The 25,984-nt window shown below is 31.4% G+C and overlaps 1 protein-coding gene across 4 annotated transcripts; it reads right to left on the minus strand.

Annotated features, from left to right (window-relative positions):
• Window positions 1-226: 226 nt before the first annotated feature.
• LOC143242297 (dnaJ homolog subfamily C member 5-like) lies at window positions 227-21,403 on the minus strand. Of its 4 annotated transcripts, none has more exons than XM_076485662.1 (8): window positions 21,081-21,403; window positions 19,471-19,581; window positions 15,600-15,681; window positions 14,504-14,560; window positions 10,685-10,837; window positions 9,823-9,942; window positions 4,975-5,034; window positions 227-3,620 (listed from the first exon to the last, which is right to left on the minus strand). In XM_076485662.1, exons 2-8 carry the CDS (start codon window positions 19,491-19,493, stop codon window positions 3,390-3,392), a joined length of 726 nt encoding a protein of 241 aa, XP_076341777.1. In that variant the 5' UTR covers window positions 19,494-19,581; window positions 21,081-21,403; the 3' UTR covers window positions 227-3,389. The 4 variants fall into 4 exon arrangements, with proteins under 4 accessions (XP_076341777.1, XP_076341785.1, XP_076341792.1 ...); XM_076485670.1 differs by having other exon boundaries at window positions 20,692-21,126; XM_076485677.1 differs by lacking the exon at window positions 21,081-21,403 and adding an exon at window positions 20,944-21,069.
• Window positions 21,404-25,984: the final 4,581 nt, after the last annotated feature.

Raw genomic sequence — 25,984 nt, forward strand, 5'->3', positions numbered from 1 at the left:
AAGAATTTATTCTATGTACACTAAATATGCATATTTTTGTTTTGTATAAAACATTAACCCTTCACTGCTGATCTGCAAGTTGAATGTGAGTATGCTATGTGCAATGCATGACTTGCAAAAAATTCCATGGGTGTTTAAAGCAGTTGCAGGCAATAGGTTAAAGAAACAAGATCTTAGTGGTTCTTCACTATAATGAACAATAACCTCGAAATAGAAGGAGAACCTATTTCAAAATCACAGCATAGTCAATTTTATTAGACACAGGTTGTAACTATAATCTACAGATCATGACAGGTACCCTAAGCTTCAAATTATTTAATGAGCCATTTGCAGCACACATTAGCTTTTTGATGCTGATTACCATTTGTATGTTCTGTGTTTCACTTATTTTTATGAATGTTCATAGCACACTTTACAAGCCACTGCAATTTCTTCAGAATTCATCCTTCTACTTATTCAGAGGTTCAAACTTTGGTAAAATTAGGTGACAGGAGAAAAATGTTACTGATATGTGAAATTAAATTTTGGAAAGTCCATTAAATAAAACTTAAATGTTTAGAGCAGTGTAAGCAAATTCAAAGAAAGAAAACTGTAGAGTAGTTCATAAGAGTACATATTAGTCTCTCCAAAATGAATACTGTAGGATTATTACCAATGGCTCACACAGAGAAGTTTTCATTTATAGGTTTGTACGAAACATAACTCTGGCATCAATCCCACAAATTTAATTGATGGAGTATAGGGATTGTTTTAACCTTTTCATGATAACATCAACTGTCTTCAAAATTATTTACAAGTTCACCAGCATCCATTAATTTTACTGCAATTTATTTCCAGACAGTGCATAATATGGAATGAGGGTAACACACTTTACCTTCACCAAACATTATGTGGATGAGAAAAAAAATTTAATGATTTGTGCATTATCTCAAACCCTTTTTTTTCTTCCAAAAATTATAACTTGTTACCAGTTGCTACCAAGAAATTACACATTATAGTTTCCATAATATATAAAAAAAGTAAAAGTAATGAAAACTTGTTAAAATTGGGAAACGGCTTTCTCATTTCTTTATCAAAAGTTATAACACTGAATGTTATATGATCAAACCTAATAGACCGAAAAGATTTTAGAGTGGTATTGGTCTGAGTTGTCAAACATCTTTAAACAATATAATGATTGTTCTATGTATGTATTTAGTTTTTAAAATTTGGTAGAATTTTATTATACTAATAAAGCAATGCACAAAGAATTATTACAGTACATTCTCCTTAACTATGAAAAGTAAACATAAACACATTACCACTCAAAATTTCAATTCGTATAGTACTGTGAAAGCATGCCTGTTTACTTATTTTACTATATACATGTGATTTTCATACCATCTGCTCGGCTTCAACTCACATAAACTAACCTTCCATTGTAAGAAAATGGGAATTGGACCTCTTGCCTTCAAAATGCAAAATCTCTTGCTGCATACTAAGTTATCAACTTAGTTATCAAGTTGAAATGCATGTATAAAATTGTTCATGGTTGCTGTTTAAATACAACTATTTTGTATATATGCATGAAGTATCCACCAATTGCCACTTCATTATTATTATATTTTGAAAATAATAAAATGAGCGTAAGTGTTTATAAAATTTTCAATTACCTTTGGTTAACAACAGAAAGGCTGTTAACTGTACAGCAATTTTTTCACTTTGGCTACTGCTTATAAAAAAAAGGAAACTGAATAATACATTTCTCATTCCTAAAATTCTATAACAATGAATTCTATGATAAAATAACCATAAATCCCCAACAATTATTTATTCTGTAGCAAAGCCATATTGGGCTTTCTGCTATATCAACCACAGGGAAACAAATCCTGGCTTTTAGTGTTAGAAGTCTGTGAATTTACTGCGGGGCTAAGAACTATAAAATAACCTCAATGATTTTTTAAGGCACATATAAATTATCAATGCTAACCTAATTGTTACAGTCTCTTTAAACATTAAAATAATGGCAAAAAACAAAGACTGAGAAAATTTCAAATATGTTTTTTGTTATCCAATTTCTAATGGGCAGTCTAACCTGTTCAGTTACAAAGATTGTGACCCATGCTGCCACCTGATGATCTAGTCACACACTTCAAAATGTACAAGGCTGTCAATTTTGTGTGATTCACCATCTTGATCTCGTCCCTCCTTAAATGACAATTATAGACTATGCTGTTATGTGTGTTTCATGTGCTTGACTTAAGTGTAAAGTCAAACAGATGTTGCACTGAAACAGATTATAAAGGTTAGTAGAAATTAAACAATCTCAGAAATAAGCCCAGAAAAAATAACGTTAAATATTCATTAATACATCAAATTTAAATCCCAATCTATCACTTGATGCATTGCTTGCCACTGAGTAATACCAGTTTCTATTATTTTCACCTCTTGTTAGTAACCATGAACAAGAGCAAATGGAGAAAAGCAAAACTTCTTTGGTGATGGGCTATATTACGTGCTGAGCGTCTCATTCACCACAGTATTTATAAAAATTTATAAAGTGTTGACTTTACAGGACGACTGTAAATTTTCTTCTATATTTAAATAATTAAAACAAGCTATAATAGTAAAATAATTAACAAAATAAAATATCCTAGTTAAATATTATGAGAAGAGTAACCACACTAACAAATTTGATGTACTGAACTTTACATATTCAACCACAACACTGAACTGGTGTTTTATAATAGCCTTCATAATATTGCTAAAGAACTGGTATTTGTTTTTAAATGAGTTTCAAGTTTTATCACCAGGTGATAGAAAATAATTTATAATTGGCTTCTTATTTTCATTTAAGAACTGTTACACTTTTTTTTTTTTTTACAATGGACTTTATAACATCCAGGAGTTAATACACTGTATAATAACAAACTGAAAACTGTTTTATAAAAAGCTTCCTACTATCCCTCAAGAACTGATACACTATGATAGAATGGACCTCATGTTACACCAAGGAACTAAATTCTAACTTATATTATCATTAAAAAAATTTGAGAATTTTTACTATCTGGTTCATATTAACATTCATAAACTAATACACCATTTTATAATATGGTTAAAATTAAAGGTTTTATAATGATAAGTTTTTACTTTTCGTATTAAAAACCACATTAAACGTGTTACGACCATATCGTACCAGCCAATCATAATTTAACCTCTTATGACTGGATGCTCGTGACATTATAATTTTCAAACAACTAACATAATAAAGAATTCAGCATAAAAACAAGAAAGAAAATGGAAGACAAACGTTGTAGCCAAAATAAAATAAATCAAGATGTAGTGATGCTTGAAACATTTGTTTTTTAAAGTCCTATTCTTACATACACATTTTAAATTACTCTGGAACATCATCCACAAGAGCCTGAATCTTTCTTTTCATACAAATATGTATCTTGGTTTTCTCCAGGTTTTATCAACTCCGAGTCGCCAGTATTATAAGAAGTGCATGATGAGGAATTCAGACTAGTTCTTTCATCAGCTGCTGGCAATGTAGATGCTGGGATGAGTACTTGTTTGCTTATTGTAGGTTGAGTTACACAAGGGTTACATTTTTCTTCTTCTTTGTCAACATTTTCATCCTATTGTAATAAAAAACAGTTCTTAGAAAGTCGAATGTTTTGATACATTTTCATGAACTACAGGTATCTTTATATTAAAACAGTAGTAACACAACACTAGTTGTATAAGAAAATTGTAAAGTATTAAATAGTAATATTCTGCTGCTTATGTTATGAAATCTCAAATAATGAAACAGATAATTCAAAAGAAAAAACGTACAAACTGTTGACCAAACCAACTTTTTAATAAATTTGTAAACAATCTTGTATTTTACTAACCCTGTTAAACTTTAATAATATAAGTTTAATTTCATTTATTTTATTATTTGTTGAGAAATAGCCACTTTATTAAATATAAACATGCTACTTGTAAGACAAGAAAAAAATTTCTTTCTCCAACTATTTATCAACATTTAGTTAAATTCCATTTTAGCTTTATGAAACATTCTGGTTTCTGGAAGCAACAAGACTATTTTTGATCAATCACCAAACCACATATTAACAAATTACTTTCAGATTTTATAAGACTGTGAAAGTAAAAGCAAAAGCGTTCCTATTTTAGAGATCCACAAGAGTATCTTACTAATTAATTATATACACTAATGCAGTGGTTCCCAACCTTTGGGGTGTGAGATGACATTGGTTTTGACCACCTTCACCTTTATTCTTAAATAAATAATTACTGTGAGGGGTAGGAGAACATATTAAAATTTTTTAGGGATGAGGAGCATAAAAAAGGTTGGGAACCACTGCACTAATGTATTCCAACTTATTTCACATAATGCACTACCACTACTTAAAAATAGTGAGAACTATTGTATTAGTCCTTTAAAATAATACACTACTCTAAAAAAATTAGGATATTTTTAACTTGCTTCAAAATTCATTTAGATCTCTTTGATTACTAAATTTTTAACACCACCAGACCTATGATCATTGACCTTACATCAGTTATTGTGGCTTACTAGTAGCTGATAAAATACAGTGTTGAGTCTCACAAATTCCAGTAAGTTGTAAGAGAAGTTCAATAGTTATCAAACACAAGCCTAAGTAAACACAGAATGTCCTGGAAAGAATTTAACATTCTAGTAATGTTCAGTGAGTTTTTATGTAATTGAAAATATGAACATTTTGAATGGGTGCATAAACAGCAGAAACAAATAAACATGATTATTTAACAAGTGTATCAGTTTATATGATGCTGTTATATCATATAACACATGTATTACTCAAGTAATGTTATTTTCCTAAGAATTCTTTTCAAACTAACAGAGCTTATGTATATTCCAAAGCAATCATTGATCACAAAAGGGGGAAAAAAAAAAATCCAAGTAAAATGACGTGTAAAAAAACAGTGACAGTTTGTGTGGCTCACCTTTTTATCGGCAGAAATAGACATTATCCTCTCACCAGAAGCACCATCAACAAAATCTTTCTAAACACAGGTAAAGAAAAAGCAGCCCAACAGTAAAAAAAAGAGCAACACACAAACAAGTACACAGTAAACAAAAGTTTCTACTGACACAAGCACTTATTTTAGAATTTTCCAGCAGTTATACAAAACATTCAAATGATCAAAAAATTTGAATCTCAACATCAACACAGGCTAGACAATAATTCAAGACAGTTTTAAATTTTTTAAAATTAACTTAGCATACTTTCAGGAAGTTTTACTTTGTTTTAGTAACAATTCTTTTTTTTCTGTAGTCAGAAAACTTGATTTGCTTTATACATATTAGCAGCCTACCAGTTAAAGCACTGCATCAGGTAATATTTCCATGTCCATAATACTAATCTAAATACTTAAACCAAATATATTTTTTTTATGATTAATTATATTTATGTTTCAGTTGAAATAACTTGTGCAATAAAACATTAAATGACTGGTACTAAATCTTCAATCATATCTTCATATTTATACATAAGAACATTCAAACAAATAATGTTAAATATAATAGAATGACCAAGTGTTGTGCCAACAAAACTTGTACTTAAAATCATTGCACCCTCTTCCACCCTTTCTTTTAGAAAACTTTGAAATTCAAACTTTGGTTGTAATGATTACAAATTGTTGATAAAAGACAGTTTACATATTATGAATGAAAATCAAACATTAACAGAAGTACCAATTCTTCTCCCCTTGCTTTATCCAAATATCTTTTTGGATGAACATTTTTAATTTCCTAACATAATGTCATTTTATTTTAATGGTAGTGCTGTATACTGAAGATTATTCTTTTGATTATTTTCATAGATTTGCTGATGATGGAATATATATAACTTAGAAACATTCAAACTATTACAGTTCTTTACAACTGTTCTTGTTGGCTCTGTTATTCATTATTACACTTTGTTTTCTACCAAATTAATCAACTGCTACTGCACTAAAATAGCAGTATGGATTTGACACATTACTTCTCTTCAAGACTTTTGACAAACTGGATAACAAAGTTGGGAATAATCAACCATAAGATTCCATTTCTTACTACCTGCAACTAGTGTTACTTTACCCCAAAGTTCCTGAATTTTAAAGCCACAAGGTCACCAGATTTGGGACTCACAGGCCTATCATCCCTGCTAGTGTGATTTTCTTCACAAAGAAATAAATTTGAAATACCAGCATAAGGAAAAACTCAATGTGGAGTATATTATTTGGAGCTTTAACACTCAGTTTTTTGGATTGACTACAGCCACACTCCAAACATATATATATATATATATTCACTGAACTTTAAAATTACAGTCACTTGTGAACACATACAAAATTCAAACCTTAATAAGTTATCTCCCACTAATTATCCTGAATCATTAACCAAACCATCCAATTTCCAATTACAGTAATGTTGAACTCACTGAAACTCTACTTAAGGACTAATTCTCTGATTGCCACCACTTAAATTTAGCAATTATCTTCATCTCTTTGAAGCTGGTTATAAAATTTTAAAATCCCAATCTACCTTTAAAAGTACTACCACTCTTGATATGTACAATTTTGTTAAAATTAGAATAGGAAACATTGCCTTGCCATATTTTGAAACTATCAAATAACTCCTTCCCCCCTTTTCCATAGAGGAAATCTTAGCCCTGAAATAACTAGCTAATAATAAAGATGTTATTGTTATCCAACCTGATAAAGAAAAATTATGTAGCTGTAATCCTAAACAAATAGAATTGCAATCACAGAATTAGAAAATTTCTATAAGACATTAATGTGTTTAAGCTTTTAAATACAAACTTACTTAACCTAGTCATTCAGTGTGAAGTAAAAACTAAAATATGCACTTAAAAACTTAAAGAAACAGAAAATTATATTTGATAAGAGTTCCACTGAAGAGAATAGTTTGGTTAGGCAAGCTATAGAATGCCTATCAAGGAAGTGAGAAACACTCTGCAAAGAAAATAACTTGTGGGAAGTGACATACAATGATTTGGTTGAACATTTAGCTACATGTAAGCATGTGTCTCACCCATCCAAAACATCATAAGCTGCCACTGCACATTAGTTTCCAAAAAATTTATGACATGGAAAAAAATAGTGCTCATAAAAAAAAAATTATGGGGTTTTGAGTACATTTTATTTTACCATAAAGTAATAAAAATTAATTTAGGTTAGTATATGGTGAAGGAAAGAGACTCAAAAACCCTATAGATATTACATAAACTTTATTATTACAGGACGTCTAACAATATTTCTTGGGTTTGCTAACCCAAGCTGTGCTGATGAGCCTTGAATAGGCAAAACTGCAGTCCACAGCAGAGGACACAACCAATCAAGAAATGCATTAGGCATGTACATCACAAATTCGTTTTTAAATTTCTTCTGTGGTGAAAAAGAAAAATCTTGTACATATGTACACACACACACACACATTACTTGAAAAAAAATTTATTTGATTGAGAATTTTCTTTGGAATGAGGTGATGCAGTTGGTTACTGACACGGCAAAGGGCATTCAATTGCTTGAGATGGCATATGTTTATAAACAAGATCTTTACAAGTACATGTACATCTGCTAAACTTCAGAAGGGGAAGTGATACATTTTGGGGATAAACCACCCACTTCCCTACAGAAAGTAAATATCTGAATTATGATAGTGAAATAATAAAATTCCCTAAAGTGTCTCAATTACTGGTGAATCTTGCTTGGAGATCTTTCAGAAGATCTATCTTAGTTGTATTTAATTTTGAAGTTAATTATAAGGCTCATGTACAAATTGAAATATATACAAAAATTGTAAGACGAGATATTTTTTTTTTAGTTAACCCTTTCTCAATGGGCTCAGTATAATATATATAAGTACTTACATCATAACTTTTAATGCAATAAGTTCATTGTAATAAAATTTGGTAGCTTATAGCAAATATTACAAGTCTTGCTTTCAGAGAAAATCAGATTTTTAATGTAGTATTTTTATTATAGATTTGTTTGTGGAAATATCAAGTCTGTTTTGTTACTAGTCCAAGGGCAAAGTGATTTTCAAGTTAAAACTAAAAAAAACTATTGTTCATTCCTAAAATCTCAAATATTATTTGCAATCTCTAAATCCTCCTAAATACATTTCACATTTGTTTTCAGTAAAATTTATACTTTTCTGTTATTTTCTCTACCCTAACTCTATGGGGTCTGACAGTTTCACCACCCTCGTAACCACCATAAAAAAAATCAAGAAATAAATTTAAATTATACTTTTCTTGTTCTAGAATGACTACAGATTATACATGAAAACACAAATATTTAGTTTAAATAGCTTACTGCCCATAACATTATACATTTGTATATATTTATTATTTTTATTATATTGACCTTTCAGCTATGCCTGGTTAACAATATAGAAGTTACAATGATACAGTGCATGGGCATTCCTGATACTGTATCCAATAATATAAAACTGACCTTTATTCTTTACAAAACAACTCGTCTTGGCTGTGTTTTAGTGGACTAGCATTTTGTAATATATATTCACATTTCAATTATTATACATTATATATGTATATACGTTAATACTATTTACAAATAAATTTTTAAACTTATTTTTCTTAAAACACAGAACAGTAAATGGAGAAGTAAAGCAAAGAATTATTTCTTCTAGTTACAACCTTTGTATTCATTTGCTGCTTGTTGGAGGCTACTAAGCCTATTATGAAACTTTCCACATGAAGTAAGTGAAATTTTTTTAATGTTTTATACATTTTTATATTTTAATAACTAAAAACTCATAAATTGCTATATAAATACCATAGAATTCCACTATAATTTATCAAGCATAGTAACTGAGCTGTATTTGGGTCTAAAAAATATGAAATTTCAAGCTTACTAAAGACTTACCTTATCTTTTGAAATATTGTGTGAAAAGAACAAGGCTAACACAATAACAAATTAAAATGCTTGAGAAAAGCATTAGGATATATCCTGAGCTTCTGATTGGTTATTCATGTCATACATAGAAGTAAGTGTATATAAGGAAGTATTTCCAAAAATTTAAAAAGTTGGGTGGGAGTCCACTGTGTCTGAGTCAGTATGTGAGCAATGACTTAACAATCAAAAAAGGTCCTTATTTTATATTATAGTTTGTAAATATCAGTGATTTGAGTTAATAATCTATATAGAACTACAAACACATTATATTTTGAATTCACAAGCAACTAATTTGAATCAGTGCTGCATTGAACACACCAAGTGACACACACAAAAAAAAAATCGATGTTTAGCTATTTTTTTACTTTTAAATTAAGAAATTAACTAAAGTATAACATTATTATTTAAATTATAATTTACAATTTGATACCAAACGTATTGACATAAATTAAAAAAATAATGGTTCAATAAAATTTTGAATGTAAGTCAACAAATGCAATGACATGGCCTTTGACATGTGACTCATCACAATAGCTGGTTCTGTTAGGTTCCAAAATCCTGCTTTTACTGACTACTTATTTGGAAAACAAATAATTCCTAATCCACCTTAATTAAAAATTCACTTAATGGTCACTGAAACCATTTCTAAACAGATAAAATTGCTTAGAATGAGATCATAACTGCAGCCTACCAAGTGTTGAAACTTTACCTCTAGATCATAAATTTAATTCCAAAACAGTTTAAAATGTGTGCAATCAAACCAATTCTGTCTGTAATTTTCTTTCTTCCATTTTAAATCCCTGTTTTCAGTACCACTAGTTTTAAGATAAATCTACTGTTTTCAACAAATTAATTTTATACATTTACCTCTAGGTCACTGATGTTATCAGGTTCATCTGGAACATTTGGTTTACACTTCCCACAGCAACAATTACAACAACAACAGCAGCAGCAACAAGTGATGAGTCCACAACAGAATAAGAAAGCCTGTGTAATAGATTAATAACCATGAGAATCTGTAACACAAACAACTACATAAATAACTCTATTAAGTGAGCTCAAGAAATATTCTCAAAGTTAGAATAAATGGTGGTGAAATTTTATACTAGCAATGTGCTTCTGAAACAAGAACAATGAAAGTGGTCTAAATCTGTCATAAAATTGAAGCCAGATGATTAATATATCACTGTTAAATGCTATTTAAGCTATAATAACTGATGCCTTACCATTCTAGAAATACTTGTGTAAAATCAACACATCATCAGTCTAGATGATGTGTTAAGAACACAAATTTACCAGCATCTAATTATGGCACTTTATGAACTGATGACATTGTACACAAGTTGATGGCACACATCATGCGCTCCCTTCATGGTACAAAATGTTGCAACTTAAGTTAAATGATGTCTAGGTCCTATGGATTTAAAGAGCAGATGAAACAACCTCGGCAAGCAAAGGAATGCAATGCTGCAGATGTTTGGATTTTCAAACATTTTGTTTTCTCAAATCCTATGTAGATTTCCAAAATTTTAAAAAACAATCATAAATATTTCAAGCCTAGAGAACTGTTAAATGAAATTTCTGAATATTTCCCTATGTCAAGAATGCATAGGAACCCTACAGATAGTATAATTTTGTGTAATTCACCAACATTTAGATGTTGCAGGGAAACAAACTAGTATCAAAGGTTTTTCTGTTTGTTCAAACCAAAAAATAACTCCACACTCACCTTACACCAACCACTTGTTAGCAAGAAGTACATTTTCACATTTTCAGTTCCAAAATGATCAGCAATGTATAGGCCTACAGATCCATATGAATTATATATCTCTCTCTTTTCTGGATCAGACAAGATTGTATTAGCCCAGTTGATCTCTTTGAACTAACAATGAGGAAAATAACCTTAAATGGATAAGATGTATTATAGTCATGTATATATAATCACACTAGCATTAGAAATACACTATTTTGATAATAATATGCTCAACACCTCAGAGATTTTTTCTAGAAGGGTAGAATTAAATCACCTTAATGACAGCCTAGAGATTATAACAAAAACACAAAGCATAACAAAATATTAAAATGTGTTTCATATAATTTGGAATGCAAGTCTATTTCTTAATTTTTATGAGAATATTTCACAAAATGTGCAAACTTTTCCTACTGCATTTTTAATCAGAATAAAGTGATAACTATTGAATATGAGGTGGAGGTGAAATTAAAAAAAACTCAAAAACAGAAATACTAGATGAAGTGGACCTGTTGTTTTTTCATATGTAAAAATAAGTGTAAAAAAAAAAGAAAACAATAATTTGAGTGTCAACAAATAAATGCTTTGCAATAGAACAATGGAATGGATCCACATCTAAAAAAGCAGTACAAGTGAGGTCTGATAAAAGTAAGTTCTAGTGCTCAGTACTGGCAAAATTTCACCCAATATAATTTTAGTCAGAAATTAAAACAAAAATTCAATGCTATTGTTAATTTCCTTGTAAACTAAAAAGAAAATATTTCAATTTATTATAAGCACAAAATGATAAATGCTGGCAGAATTCAGAAGTAGATGTTTTTTTTGAGCATTGATAAATGTAGTCAACTGTATTTGAGAATAAAAAAAAGAAAAATTATTCTTGCTCAAAATTTTTCATGGATGAAAAAAAATGGCCATAAATTTAAAGGCATTTTTCAGACAAAATTCTAAGAAATGAAGATCTTAAATTAGATTTAATGACATGAAACAGTTGAAATTTTATGACGTGATCGTCACTGGGCCTATGATCATAAGACCAGACCTGAAAATAGAATGCAGAGCTTCTAACTTATTCAAACAAGTTTAGTTATTTTATCTATCTGTTTAGAAAAATGACTGACAATAACAATCTAAAGTTTATTACTAAAGAATTCTGAATGTAATAGTTACAACACATCTAATATTGGTCTTATTTATAAGAGAAAGAAGTAGGAAGTATTTTAAAAAATATATTAGTTTTTACAGTCCTTTTAAAAATATTTTACAGTTCCTTGGCATTAGTAAAATACAACAGTTGGTTACTTATGACAACATATAAGACTACAACTTACAATACTCACTATTAGCATTATAAATACATAATATATGACACAACATAACATAAAGACAACAAACGACCATATGGTCCTTTTAAGGCTGTCCTTACAGATCAACCCTAGTTTTTATAGTCCTTTAAAAAATAGTTCACAGAGCCTTGGTGTTAGTAAAATACAACAATTGATTACTTATGACAACCTATAAAACTACAACATACAACACTCACTATTAGCATTATAAATACATAATACATGACATAACATAACATAAATACAACAAAAGACCATACGGTCCTTTTAAGGCTGTCCTTACAGACTAACCCTAGAAATATATATAAACCTTTAAAGTCACTCTTTAATTCTCAGAAAATGGCAGATTCCCCTCTTAAACTCCTGTAAAGCCCCAGTCTACTTTAATGCCAATAGTTACTCATTCCTTAAATATGTCAACCCAATTAAAAATAAATGTTTTAACTCCAGCTTAGCCTTCAGTTACAAATCTTAAACTTCTGTCCTCACATTCTAAGGTCTTGAGAATACAACCTTTATCCTATCAATCCCCCAAATAATCCAGTAACTTTAATAAGATTACCTCTAATTCATCCTTTCTCAAGAAAAAATAAGTTCTCTTAACCAATCCTTCTACAATAAACATTACATCCCCAAACTCATCCTAGCAGCCCTACTTGGAACCTTTTCTAATAAGTCAGTATTCTTCCTTAGATAATGAAAGAAAAACTATACACAGTACTCCAAGTGAGATATAATTTGTGACAAAGAGATAACTGCATCTTTTGACTTGCAATCAATCTCTATAAAAACAACAATGAAATTCCATTAACTTTATTCCTATAAGTCTTGAATTACCTTAAAGGCTTTAGTCACTTATCCATAACTATGCCAAGATCTTAAAGTCATGCTGTTAAGTGGGTTCCCATCTCTAACTCATTTATGCTTTTGAGTTCTTAGGTTTCATGTTGAAGAAAGTTTCAGTTAATGTTTGCTTTCATGTTATTAATTTAATATATTTGTTTGAGGTTGAGCACATAAAGCTACACAATTGGCTACCTGTGCTGTGTCCACCATGAAAAAACCTGGATTTTAGCATTTTAATTCAGCACACAAACTGCTGAAGAGCATTAATGACAATGTCAAGGTCCATTACTACAAACTTGGAATACTAAAGAGAATAAAAAGAAACAATCACAAATAGTTATTACACAACAGTTAACAGTTGTCACATCAAAATTATTTGCACCTCATTATGTATGACTGTAACCTTGAATGTGATTACCTCTGCTAGACATGTCAATAGGTTAAATATGACTCTTTCTGCAAATGTTTTGACAATAAACAACTTTAACAAAATTATTTGGTTGGAAAGGGTAATTAATAGACAAACACTAACAGTAATACACAAGACCATGGTATGTGAAAACAAATGTGATTAAAATTATTTTTCCATGACTTTTCAAAAACTAAGGATTATAACTTACACATTATACAGGATATTCAATCCTCAATTTATAATTATGCATTTTCAACTTTTCAGGTTGGTAAGAACCCTGTGTGAACCTGTATAAGTCTTTTGCTCACTCCTATGAAACCAACTATTTAACTAATATTTCCAAAACTCAGACCAACCTTATTTTATTAGCTAATCTTCTATGTGGCACCTTATCAACCAGCTTTTTTGAAATCCAATACACCAAGTCCATATTCTTTCCACTATCCAACACTTTTTTTTTTAGAATGTTACTTCTTAACAGATTAGTAAAACAAGATTTCTCTGTTGTGAATCCATAATGACTTTCTTTGACAATAATTTATTTTACTAAATGATTTTGCAAAGTTTCCTTACAAGACTCACTATAAATTTTCCCACTACAGATGACTAAGTGGCCAATAATTTCAGGTCAACTCCTATCACTCAAACTAAAAATTAGAGTAATGTTGACAACTCTACAATCCTCAGGCACAAATCTACTTTCTATTGACCTACAGTAAGTGAAAAATAGAATTCTACAACTTTTAGCAAACCTTGTCTGGTCCTCTCTTCTTTCATTCAGACTTCTTGTTTACAAGATCCAGGTCAATATTTATCAGAAAATATTGTGTGTCAGAATTACTGCCAATATCCTCTTTTGTAAGAATAGAGGAGAGAAACATTTGTAGGCTTAGCTATCTCAATTTTCAAAAACACTTAATATCAGCATACTTCAAGAGTCAAATCATCATTTGGGAAGTTTAGTCACCTTCAACATATTGAAAACTGCCCTTGCTATTAGTTTTCACATTGGCAGTTTCTTGTAACTTTTTTTTAATTTTCTGTTTTTGATCTCTAGTTTACCTTTAGTTCTGTTAGTCTTACAATCTGTCTGCTATATACAAAGTTTTATATACTATTTATCTGCTGAAGGTAACATATAGTAAGAAATTACATCTATGTTTCCCATAAATTTCTAATAATTACAAAACAAACCTTATCAGCTGCTTCAGGATTATCAGGATTTTTGTCAGGATGGTACCTGAGTGCCAGCTGGATGGAAAAAAAAAAAAATCAGAAATCTTAAATTAATAATGGATTTTGGTACAATAACTTATTATTATTTATCATAGAACTACTTAAAACATGTCAAAAGCTGTAGAAATGGCTAAAGTGTATATATATATATATTTTTTTTTCATTTCAACCAATAAGTTTTCCTTCTAGGCAGAACCAAAGTTAGATATCTGTGGAGTTATTTTAATTATGGTAAAATACAAATAACAAAAATAACATATCAAAAACAAAGACATCCCAGACATGTTTTATGGAAAAAAATTACAGAAAAAGCCAAAGTGATTGTACAAGTTGGTATAATGAAACATCAGAGCTTTATTCAACCTACTGTAAGTCTTTTCAAACATTTACAAAATATGAAAAGCTAAACACAATTAGGCTTAACATTTACAATTTCAATAATAATTATACAGATCAATGAAAATATATTCCATTACAGATACAGTTAAGTTTTCTAGCAAAGGTTTATTAAGAAAAGATATTAAGTCAAAATTATTTGTATTTAATTCTTAACACAAAATAAATCTGTTTCAGTAAATATGCAAATCAAAATATTTTAGTTTTCATTAAATGTATTTTAAAAAGTTAATCTATAACTGGTTGTAACATTTTTCCCAAAAAAACAACAAAATTTATGAAAAACAAATTATTTAAATCAATAAATGTTAACTTAAGAACATTTACTAATGCCTTAAATATTTTCTATTTACAGTAAATTCCAGTTTTGTTTTAATTTTTATCACAATCTACCAGACATACACTTAGTTTTTCAGTTGTTTTTTTCAAATGGACAAAATTTTAACATAAGTAAGGAGTATTTAAATTTATCAATTCAATACCATAAGCTGTTAAGATATTATAATAATATATCAGTGTGATAATACCATTTTCAGCCATCAACAACAAAGGATAACTATAACAATTATATCTTCTTAAAACTGTAATCTGACACACTGGTACTAGTGTAGCCATACAAACACAGCATGTTGAAATTACAGTATATAATTATACAAACCCTTCGATATGATTTCTTGATATCTTCAGGCTGGGCATCTTTAGAAAGCTCAAGAACCTGGTATAAGGATTCTCCTTTAGTGCTGAAATATAAAATCACTAGATCACAGATGCAAAATACTCCTAATGCTTTAGAAACATTTACCATCAAACATCTAAATGACACTAGAATACAAGAAGTGTAATTTAGTCATTTCTTTTATTACATATAATTTTTGTAAGTACAAATTTGGATATATGTTGTAACAAATTTTAATTGCTCTGAAAAACGAATTAATTCTTAAAAATATATATTTCAAGATTTTTTTCCAAAAATTATATATTCCCCTTTCATTATCCAATTAATCTTTAGAGTACTTAATATTTACATGCTAGGTTCCTCAGAGGAATTTTAAATTGTAAAAATGATGAAAAGATGTCTGAATTAATATGTTCAATGAAAAACTATGACAAATTTCATACAGACAAATGATGAAACTGTGGTTACTTATAGCTAAGTATGATGAAACCAAATTAAAATTTGGGTGCAAGAATAATTATGTCCATATTTATATTTAAATGATGGTTAAAAGTTGACATTTTGTTACACTGAAAATGTAATTCCAGTGGGTACTTACCTCCCCTTACCCAAAACTATCTCAATCCTAGTCTGCTCTCTAAGAACTTCTAAACATTTTCTCACAAATAGCACACCAACCAGTCTTTTACACTCCATCAGTCCTGTGTCATTTCAAAACATGTATTGACCATATTGACAACTCTCCACCTATCATACTACACCATCTTTACTAATACAGCTCTAACTCTCTCTACTATTCTAGAGCAATCCTCACTTTTGAAAATTGGCAGATACAAACCAGAAAAACTGATATCAGGGAGAGAAAAGGTGGGAAGCAGATGATAGGAAGTAAGAACCTACTGGAAATATATTTTTATTGTAAGAAAATGTTAACTTCCAAACAATCTTATTCCTTCTCATCCAAAGCAAGATTCTTACACAGTACATGTGAAAGGGCCACTGAAGACACATCAATATTTAATAAAGCAGGATATGGCCATTGAAAAAAATAGTTTCACAAGAATATGAAAAGAGAGTACCTTTGTGGGGTACAGCACTACTTTTAAAACAGTTATGCTCTTCTACCAGTAATTAACACAGCAACACCAGAAAGGCAGAACTGAATTGGCAGGCACCAATGCATTCAGAAAAGATGCATACAGCACTGAGTCAGTGGAGAAATGCTGTATAATTATGACTTGAAGCAGCATGAAGTAAACAGACACAGGTCTTGTGTGAAAGTAATAATGGGCCCGTATAAGTATGTGCCAAGGGTAGTGCCTTGGGTTACACTGGAGTATGTCACCTCGACAGAAAACATCGAATGGAAATGCCTTGCACAAGAAGTTTTAGACCAAGAAGTTTAGTCTGCCTGGGTAAATTGCCTTGAATCCTGAGTGTTATGTTGTTGTATAATCATTGTTTGGCACAGCAATGAGTATAACACAAACAACTCTATTCTCACCTAGCAGGTACACATGACACATATAAAGTTTGACTTTGTTGCAGAAAAGCCACTCAGGAGGAAACCTCTTCAGATCACTACACTAATGACTAGAAAATTGAGGTGGCAGAATTCCATGTTCTGCTGGAAGAAAGAAGGGAAATGGGCACTGAGGAGTCCAGAGGAATGTTGCACCAGAGACAATATGATGGGTATGTGAGATTCCCAATTTTTAAAAGCAGAAAAACCCCAGTTGTATCAATCAAGGGTCAATATGTATGGGTTGAAATCCACACACATTTTTCTCAAAGTCCATGAGTGACAGCCCTTTACATATGAAACAATAAACAGATGAAATATATATATATATATGACACATAGCCTGGAAAAAACTGCCAAAAGTTACAAAATGTTGAAAATGGAGAGTAGCTTCCTCAATGTACCATAAACAAGTAATCACTTACAAACCTATGGTAGCTCCCCCAATCTACAAAAAAAGTATTGGTAAGCAGATGTAACTTTGGATAAGATGGGAAAAAGGGAACTCCCACCATGGTCAGTTTTCTATTATGCTACCAAGCAAGATCAGCCATGATCCCAGGAAAAAGGATAATAAGATGGGATATTGGGAGAAGTTCCATCAGTTGAGAAGTGTCCACTTAAGGGAACACATGTGAAATCAATCCAAGAGAATAAGACTTCTCAAGAAAGCCCACATCCTCCAAACAGACAGAACCCATTGTGCAAATATGTATAAACCAAACATTCTGTGAAAGTTCTCAATTTTTCTCTGACAAGTGATAAAATATCAACCCATGTGCCACACTGGGTTTATCCAAACCTGCATTCTGCAATTTCTTTTACTTTTGATTGTAACAAAATCTAGTGTGAAAAAAACAAAACAAGATGTTTTGTAGTAACATTTGATGGCACTAAAATTTGAAAATGTATATTTCATTCATATCACATTAACAACATGCCATCTCTTGATGATGCAAAACCCACTTAAAATAAAAATGTATCTTAGAATGGCTGGTATGGGTATTAATACTTTTATTGATGAGTAAAGAACAATGTTTCAACCTTCCAAAGTAGAAGATGACCTAGGAAAGTTGAAACATTGTTCTCTACTCACCAATAAAAGTGTCAGTACCCATACCAGCCATTCTAAGATACAACATGCCATCTGTTCTTCATACGGGTAGATTTCATTTGCTTACATGTACTACGTAAGTGTCTGTGCAGCAGGTGATTATATAATTAAGTAAGCTCCTTATTTCGAAAACTGGAAACAAAATTTTGAGGCTTCTCATGTTTTGTTTTTGGCTCCAACATTTGAATACCTATAACAGCCCTTGTATATCTCCATAAAATCCTAAATATGTTATTTTGCCACAACATCTCTGTCATGGAATGTAGCAATACTATATATGTAAGTGTCACTGAAACTTCCTAAGTAGTTTCTCCCAATAAAGAAGGTAAAGACTCACACACCACAGGAAAATACTCAAAAGTTACAAACATGGCATACTAGTCACAAAAAAAGTGTAGGAAACAGAACATCTGTCTTAGGTTCACGAGTAGTTGTCCAAGCAAACAATGGTGCAAAAACAGTCTAAGTTCTCACCAGTCTGCCCTTAATCTTCCACGAATTCAGCCTCAGATCCAAAATGAGAAAAAACATCAGCCTGCGTATAAGGAACTGCATGTACTCTTCAGAAGGTGCCACCCACCCTGACACCAAGGTAACATTAGACACGAGGTGAATGAGAAACGTTAAAATAAACTTTTTTGTTGTTAAATCATGAAAATAAACAATGAACTCAAGCTCCATGAAAAAGATTTTGAATAATTCAAGAGAAAATGTTGCACATGTAGTAACAGCACTAATGAGAAACCTGCAGTAAACATGTAAGATCATCTTTGTAATTTTTGTCATAAAGAAAAAGTAAAGAAAGAACAATGAGTAACTTATACATGGATTGAGAATAAAGCATGTATTCATGCGAGTAGTAACTATGACTCTCTTAAGGTAGCCAAATGCTTCATCATCTAATCAGTGATGCACATGAATGGATTAACGAGATTCCCACTGTCCATGTCTACAATCTAGCAAAACCACAAGTGATATTAAAACTGCTAAAAATGATATATAAAGACTGCAACAAGCAAGATATAATTCGTACCAATATGCAGATGGGCAAAACCTTTCACTGGGAATAAACTAAATGTGACAGGAGGTTAAAAATGTTAACATCAAGTATGCATTAATAAAACCACACAGACAATCTTTCATATATTGGAACACTCCTAAGTTAATCATTAAAAAAGCAAAAAACCTGTTAAAATTGCAAAATAAATGAAACTTACGACATTTTTCGCATGTTATCCATGTTGTATAACTCTCTTCCAAGTAAAACAACAGGAGAATTTTGTGTTTTTTCAAAGATCCATTCAGTACAAGACAAAGTTATTCTTGTCCTAAAGGAGAACAAAACATATTTGTTATAACAGTTAAAAACAGTTTTAATTATTACTAGATCAGTCATAAACAACACCATACCAGTTACAGAGCAAGATGGACACTTAACTAATCTAAGTAGTTTGTGGATGCCACGAATTTGTTTAAAAAATCAAACTCCCAACTGTCAATACATTTTTCATCTCAAAACTGCTACCTAAACTTGTTCTATTTTTAGTTCATTTAACTTTAAGCTACATTACATTACAGGTGGTCCTACTTCCTCAATGCATCTAACATTTATATACATATTCTACAGGTAAACACTTAAGCTCCAGACACACTTTTTATTTACCCAGTGTTTCAACTTTTGTGTTCTTCATTTTACACCAACAGTCAGGTGTTTTTCTTAATCACATGTTATTTTTACTTGTTGAATGTGTTCTTTATTCCAGTATTTACCAAGTTTAGCACATTACATATTTTACTCTTAAGATTAATTTAATAGTTAGTCTTTCCACACAAATATAAAACTTTACCAAGATTCAACAATGAAATCACTTCTTTCATTCTGAAATTTCAATGTAAGTTGGTTTAAAAATTTTGATGGTCCCAAAGAAAAACATATTTAATTGAAAAGAATTATACCTCTTACAATATATAGTTATTATAAAATCTTTATTGTAATAACAGTATTACACCCACTAAGAAATTTCACAATCCAAATGTCATTTTATCAATTAAAAACATTTCACTTGAATACCTCAAATACCTTCAACAAAAAAAATAAAATTTGAAAAATCTTTATGGAATATGCTCTGATGTGTTGTTTTTAGGAAGACTAGGGCATCAGATTGTAGAGTATTCATAAATTTGCTGAGATCACATTACACTAGGCATTTATAATGCACAAAATGATTTCTAACACATAAAATCTGACTTTATCCTAGCAAAGTGTACTTTCTTGCTATCTTTTTATCAATAAATAACACTAAAGTATAGTTATATGGATTTTTAATTGAATATTTGTTACTATGTATCTTTTGTCGGGTAAGAGTGAAGGAACGAAAGAAATCCATCACTGATTTGGTGACTTCACTTCCTACAATGAATCACAGAAATATGCTCACGTGAAATAAAATGGAAGTGCCTTCAGTCATTTTACTCTGGGAGAAGAGCTTCATTGAGGCTCACCCTCTATTTTGAACATGAATTTCTGGCATAAGTCAGTAATCCAAATGGGCAAAGTTACACTGGATATAAATTCTGACACTAACATGTACGTGCAAGCACACATTACATCAGATATCAACATACTTATAAACAGGTCTCACTTAGAATAAACTTGAAACATATAGTTGGGTTGAATATCTATAACTTACAATAATAAATTTAGTCCCTTTTGATGATTATCATAATCATACTACTTAAACGTTTATATTACACTGAACTCGAACAAATCGATATTCACCAACTATATTTCCAATCCTATGTTTTAAAACCTTAACTTTCAACTTACTAGAAATATAACAAGCACAACTTATGAACGACGGTCACTCCTACGTAGCACCACTTCTAGTAGCAGTACCAGCAATATTTAGTCACGTTGCGTATAGTAGTAGCTTTTATTTTGCTTTTACTGTGTTTTATTAAAATAACAATAATCCTAAACACACACTAAAATAAAACGAACGAAAATTGGTTACAAACTGTATAAACTACTACTAACAGTTTTTATTCTTTATTGTTTTAAGGATGTGAATCAAAATGCCAATAACTTTAATTTCAAACATAATATTTGATAACAAAAATTACATCGAAAAATATCAATAAAAGTGTTTATATAGCGCCCTCTAACAAACCAATTTAGACATGATATAAGTAACGATGTTAGGTATCTTTGCAAGTATCTTCCATTTCATAGTGTAAATAAATTTTATCATCAAAATATGTGATAATTAAAGGTGAATTTTACAGAAAAAAGAAAACTTTGCAGTCAAAAGAACTACTCATACTGATTAATTTTGCAGGATCACATTTTTTTATAAAAAATATGTGCTAATAAATGTTTTTTTGTTTTGGGAATTTCGCACAAAGCTACTCGAGGGCTATCTGTGCTAGCTGTCCCTAATTTAGCAGTGTAAGACTAGAGGGAAGGCAGCTAGTCATCACCACCCACCGCCAACTCTTGGGCTACTCTTTTACCAACGAATAGTGGGATTGACCGTCAAATTATACACCCCCACGCCCTCCCATGCATGTTTAGCGCGACGCGGGCGCGAACCCGCGACCCTCGGATTACGAGTCGCACGTCTTACGCGCTAGGCCATGCCGGGCCGCTAATAAATGAAATATAGAATTTGGTGTAGAAAAAGCCCTTTCCGAACGGTAATCCGAACGTTTTAGTTTTTATGTTTGCCGCTAGGAAAACTACTGTGACGTAATAGTTGCCAAACAAACCGTCAACGCCAGCGCGTTGAATGTAAATAAACATGGCCAGTGCATACGGAGAAACAGAGGCGGAGTCTGTTTTGACTTCGTGTTCTGAACAGTGTCGAGTAGCGCCATATCAATTCGAACCTACTCTGAACGAACCTAGAACAGTTACTTTTGACACAGATCTGACAAGTTCTAGTCAGGATCAGCACCTTCATCATCACTCATATGAACATCAGCATCTGTCACTTGTGATACAGAGGATTTCTTAGCAGCAGGTGATGATTCTGCAAAAATCAGTGAAAGAATTACATGTATATGAACAATGTACTGTTCACCAGCAATAGTTTATAATAAATAATCAAAATAATATTAACAAGACTAATCTGACTATTGGATGTTGTTAAATCATGAATGAAAATTTCAAATTCATATTCAAACTAACTTACCAGTACCACAAGCAAAATCTATTGTTGGAAGATTTTCTGTCTGGGTAGCTACAGTCTTCAAGCCAGATGGGAATACCTGTACACCTCTGGAAACAGAAAACCAGCCAGCCTGTGTCCCTCTTGGAATACTTGGGATAGACTAAAACAATAGGTTTTTATTTAGGTAATGAAATAATAACATTCTTTCATGGTTAGATTAAAATTAATGTAAATAAAATTATACATCAATTATTGCAACTTATAAATGTTTAATCTAACAATCATGATCTACTTACAAGAGTCTGAACAGACACACTCTGAAATGAGTCAGCGGCAGTCATCATCAGGGGTGGGCTGAATCGCAACTTCCTCTGCAGAAGTGGGCACTGTGTCATCGGCAGCACTTTCCTCTAAAAGCTGAAGATTTAAGATTATATATTAAAACAACATGCTTTATGAGGTTTATGAGATTTACGTTTAATATGACAATGTCAAAGTACTGTGTTAAGATTAATTTTATTATGATGAGTTATGGAAATATGTTATGGAGTTTATATTTGATTTTTTACAAGTCTACATTTTTTTAAATACATAACATAGTCTTATTTCAATTTATCTTGAAATGTTAAATTTGAAAAATGGAATTCTTAAAACTTTTCCATATTTAAAAATGGTACAAAAACATCTGCAGAATGATCTACCAGCTTTTAAACTTGGAATATACTCTATTTGGAATAGATTTGTCCACTGTCTAGACTAGGAAATCAAGGTTTCACTGACTTTCAGGTGCCACAAATGCAACACATTCTCAAGAATCTGAAATGTGTATGTCTCGTTACATTTTTCAAAAACTTGTACTTTTTAAATTATTATATTATACTAGCTATTGTTTATCGCCTTATACTGCACACATACCTTTAAGTTTGTTCTTTTTGTGATGGCTTCAGAGGGGTGGAACCTGTACACTGCAGGCTGAGATCAGTCCTCAGCTCAACACAAGGAAAGATGGTGGGGATAATCCTGTCTACTGCCGATGGTTGTTTCAGTCTCAACCTGCCTGGCTTGAAACCCACGAAATCTAAAACAGTGGGATCCGACACAAAACATGAGCGTTCAAAGTGATCTTGACAAAGCTTTGCATGGTGTGAAGGTGTCCAGTTTTACCTATTGACCATCCGCACCCACTGTCGCCACCTTGCCGGTTCCTTCTCCTTGCATGGAAACAAAAAGAAGCTTTTGTCCGATGCCAAACCATTTTTCAACCATAAAACAAACATAAAGTAGCAATATCAAGACAAAAAATAGTCTCACAAAGTATGTAATTCGAAAAAAGCACCGATAGATTTACATAAAACACCAGCACTGAAAGGTACACAATGGTCGGCGCGCAACGAAGCGTATGTGGCAACTATTACGTTATAGTTGCAAAACGTCACGGAAACAGCCGAACGACAAAGAAGAACTTGAGTTCGAGGACCCGCATATTTTGTTTCATTTTTTACTCAAAAACTAAAGTGTTTAAAAATATTGCAACCACACAAAAATTATACCTAAACAAAGTACAGTTTCTAAGGCAATTATTAAATTTGTTGAAAATTCACCTTTAATATGTTTCTTAAAATACTGGTAAAGATGTGGAAATATAACTTGAAAGATAAATACAATATCTAATGTGAAGTGTTAAAATACAAACTAACATATTTTTAAATATAAAGAGTATCATTTGAAGCTTCAGTTACTAACAACACGTAAGCATGTATAACATGCAAAAGAGTATCGATTAAACTGATATATAAAATAGAAAATAAATGCCCCCCACGAAAAAGACACTAAAGATGTAGAGAATATTTTATTTGGAAATTATCTATTTCTTATACTATCAGGAGTTGGATATAAAGTTATCACCTGCCATTTAATAACCAAAAAAGTAAGCTTTCTATATATATATATGTACAATACAAATAAAAAATCACGCATTTCTTTACAAGTAACCCGGCATGGCCAAGCGTGTTTAGGTGTGCGACTCGTAATCTGAGGGTCGCGGGTTCGCATCCCCTTCGCGCTAAACATGCTCGCCCTTTCAGCCGCAGGGGCGTTTTAATGTTACAATCAATCCCACTATTCGTTGGTAAAAGAGTAGCCCAAGAGTTGACGGTGGGTGGTGATGGCTAGCTGTCTTCCCTCTAGTCTTACAGTATTAAATTAGGGACGGCTAGCACAGATAGCCCTCGAGTAGCTTTGTGCGAAATTCAAAAAGAAACAAACAAATTATTTACAAGTATATGATTTTTTTCATAATTTTTGCATGAAAATACTCAAAGGGATATTTGCACATAATATTCTATAATTTTAACTTGTAGACTATAGAAAAGGTAATTACTTAAATAAGCCCAATCGCCAACTCTTGTTTTATCGAATAATGGAGTTTTATTTGTCATTTATATAAAGCATTTACAACTTCAAAGTGTGGAGTGCCTATTTTGCGATAACGACCATAAACCATAGATCCTTGAATTTCCACTTTACTCATATCCCGCACAGAATACAGGAATACTGTAATTATCTTCTATTTTCATCATTTGCTTGCTTTCTATATGATGGTCTCTTTATTGAATTTTGCACAAAGCTACTTGAGGACTAACTGCGCTAGCCGTTCTTAATTTAGCAGTACTAGACGAGACGGCAGTTACTCAAAACCACTTATCACCAGTTCTTGGGCTACTCTTATACTAAAGAAAAGTGGAATTTTACTCACATTATTCCGCCCTCATGGCTGAAGTATAAGCATTCCCAAAATAAGATCCGAAACTGTGACGCGCAGATTGCAAGTCAAAGGCCTGTGTGTGATGAACAAATATTATAATCTATTAAACATCTATTTAGTATGATTGTACATTTTGTTAAGGCAATGAAATCATGTTATAAACATTGAAAATAACACGACAAAGGAGTTACAAAATTTATATTAAGAAATTAAGGTGTGACTAAAGTTCGTGGTGATCTGGTCCATTTGTTATAACGCCTTCCTCTTCCACGTACAGACACACACACACTCACATAATCGGTCACAATCAAAATTTCAGCCAATGTACAGAATAAATTATATAGCTAAATATATGATGAAACCGACAAAGCGGGTATTAGAAGCATGAAACATCTTTTAAGCTGATTTTTTTTGTGTCTCTACTGTTCATACTTTATTGCATGTAACATAATGCAAGTGTAAATCAGATACTAACTCAAAAGATTTCCATAAACATTTTACACGAAATCAAGCTACAAAATAGGCATTATACAGGACAAAAAGTCATCCAAACTTAAATTGCATTCATGCTCCTCGCCTCATCAGGCATCCCTTCTCTACAACCCAGGGATTTTACTTGTCCATATAAAAGACAAAGCCAAATCTGTTTGTCTTCCAAAACTGCTAAACAAAAAGCAATGGGGACGTGGAGCCAAGGGATTTTTGCCTCCCGTCCTAATTATTTAAGTAGTGGGACCGTGCTTATTTACTCGTTTTTACTTACATTACGCAGAAATTAAAGTAAACAAAATCTTT

This window comes from Tachypleus tridentatus, chromosome 2, assembly GCF_004210375.1.
Source record: "Tachypleus tridentatus isolate NWPU-2018 chromosome 2, ASM421037v1, whole genome shotgun sequence".
Lineage (NCBI taxonomy): Eukaryota > Metazoa > Arthropoda > Merostomata > Xiphosura > Limulidae > Tachypleus > Tachypleus tridentatus.

Coding starts and splice junctions, on each gene's coding strand:
- LOC143242297 (XM_076485662.1), bottom strand. CDS start 19,493: ATGGATAACATGCGAAAAATGTC. Junction 10,838..14,503: donor ATCCTGAAGCAGCTGATAAG/GTTTGTTTTGTA, acceptor CCTCATTGTTAG/TTCAAAGAGATCAACTGGGC. Junction 3,621..4,974: donor CTATTTCTGCCGATAAAAAG/GTGAGCCACACA, acceptor TTATTACAATAG/GATGAAAATGTTGACAAAGA.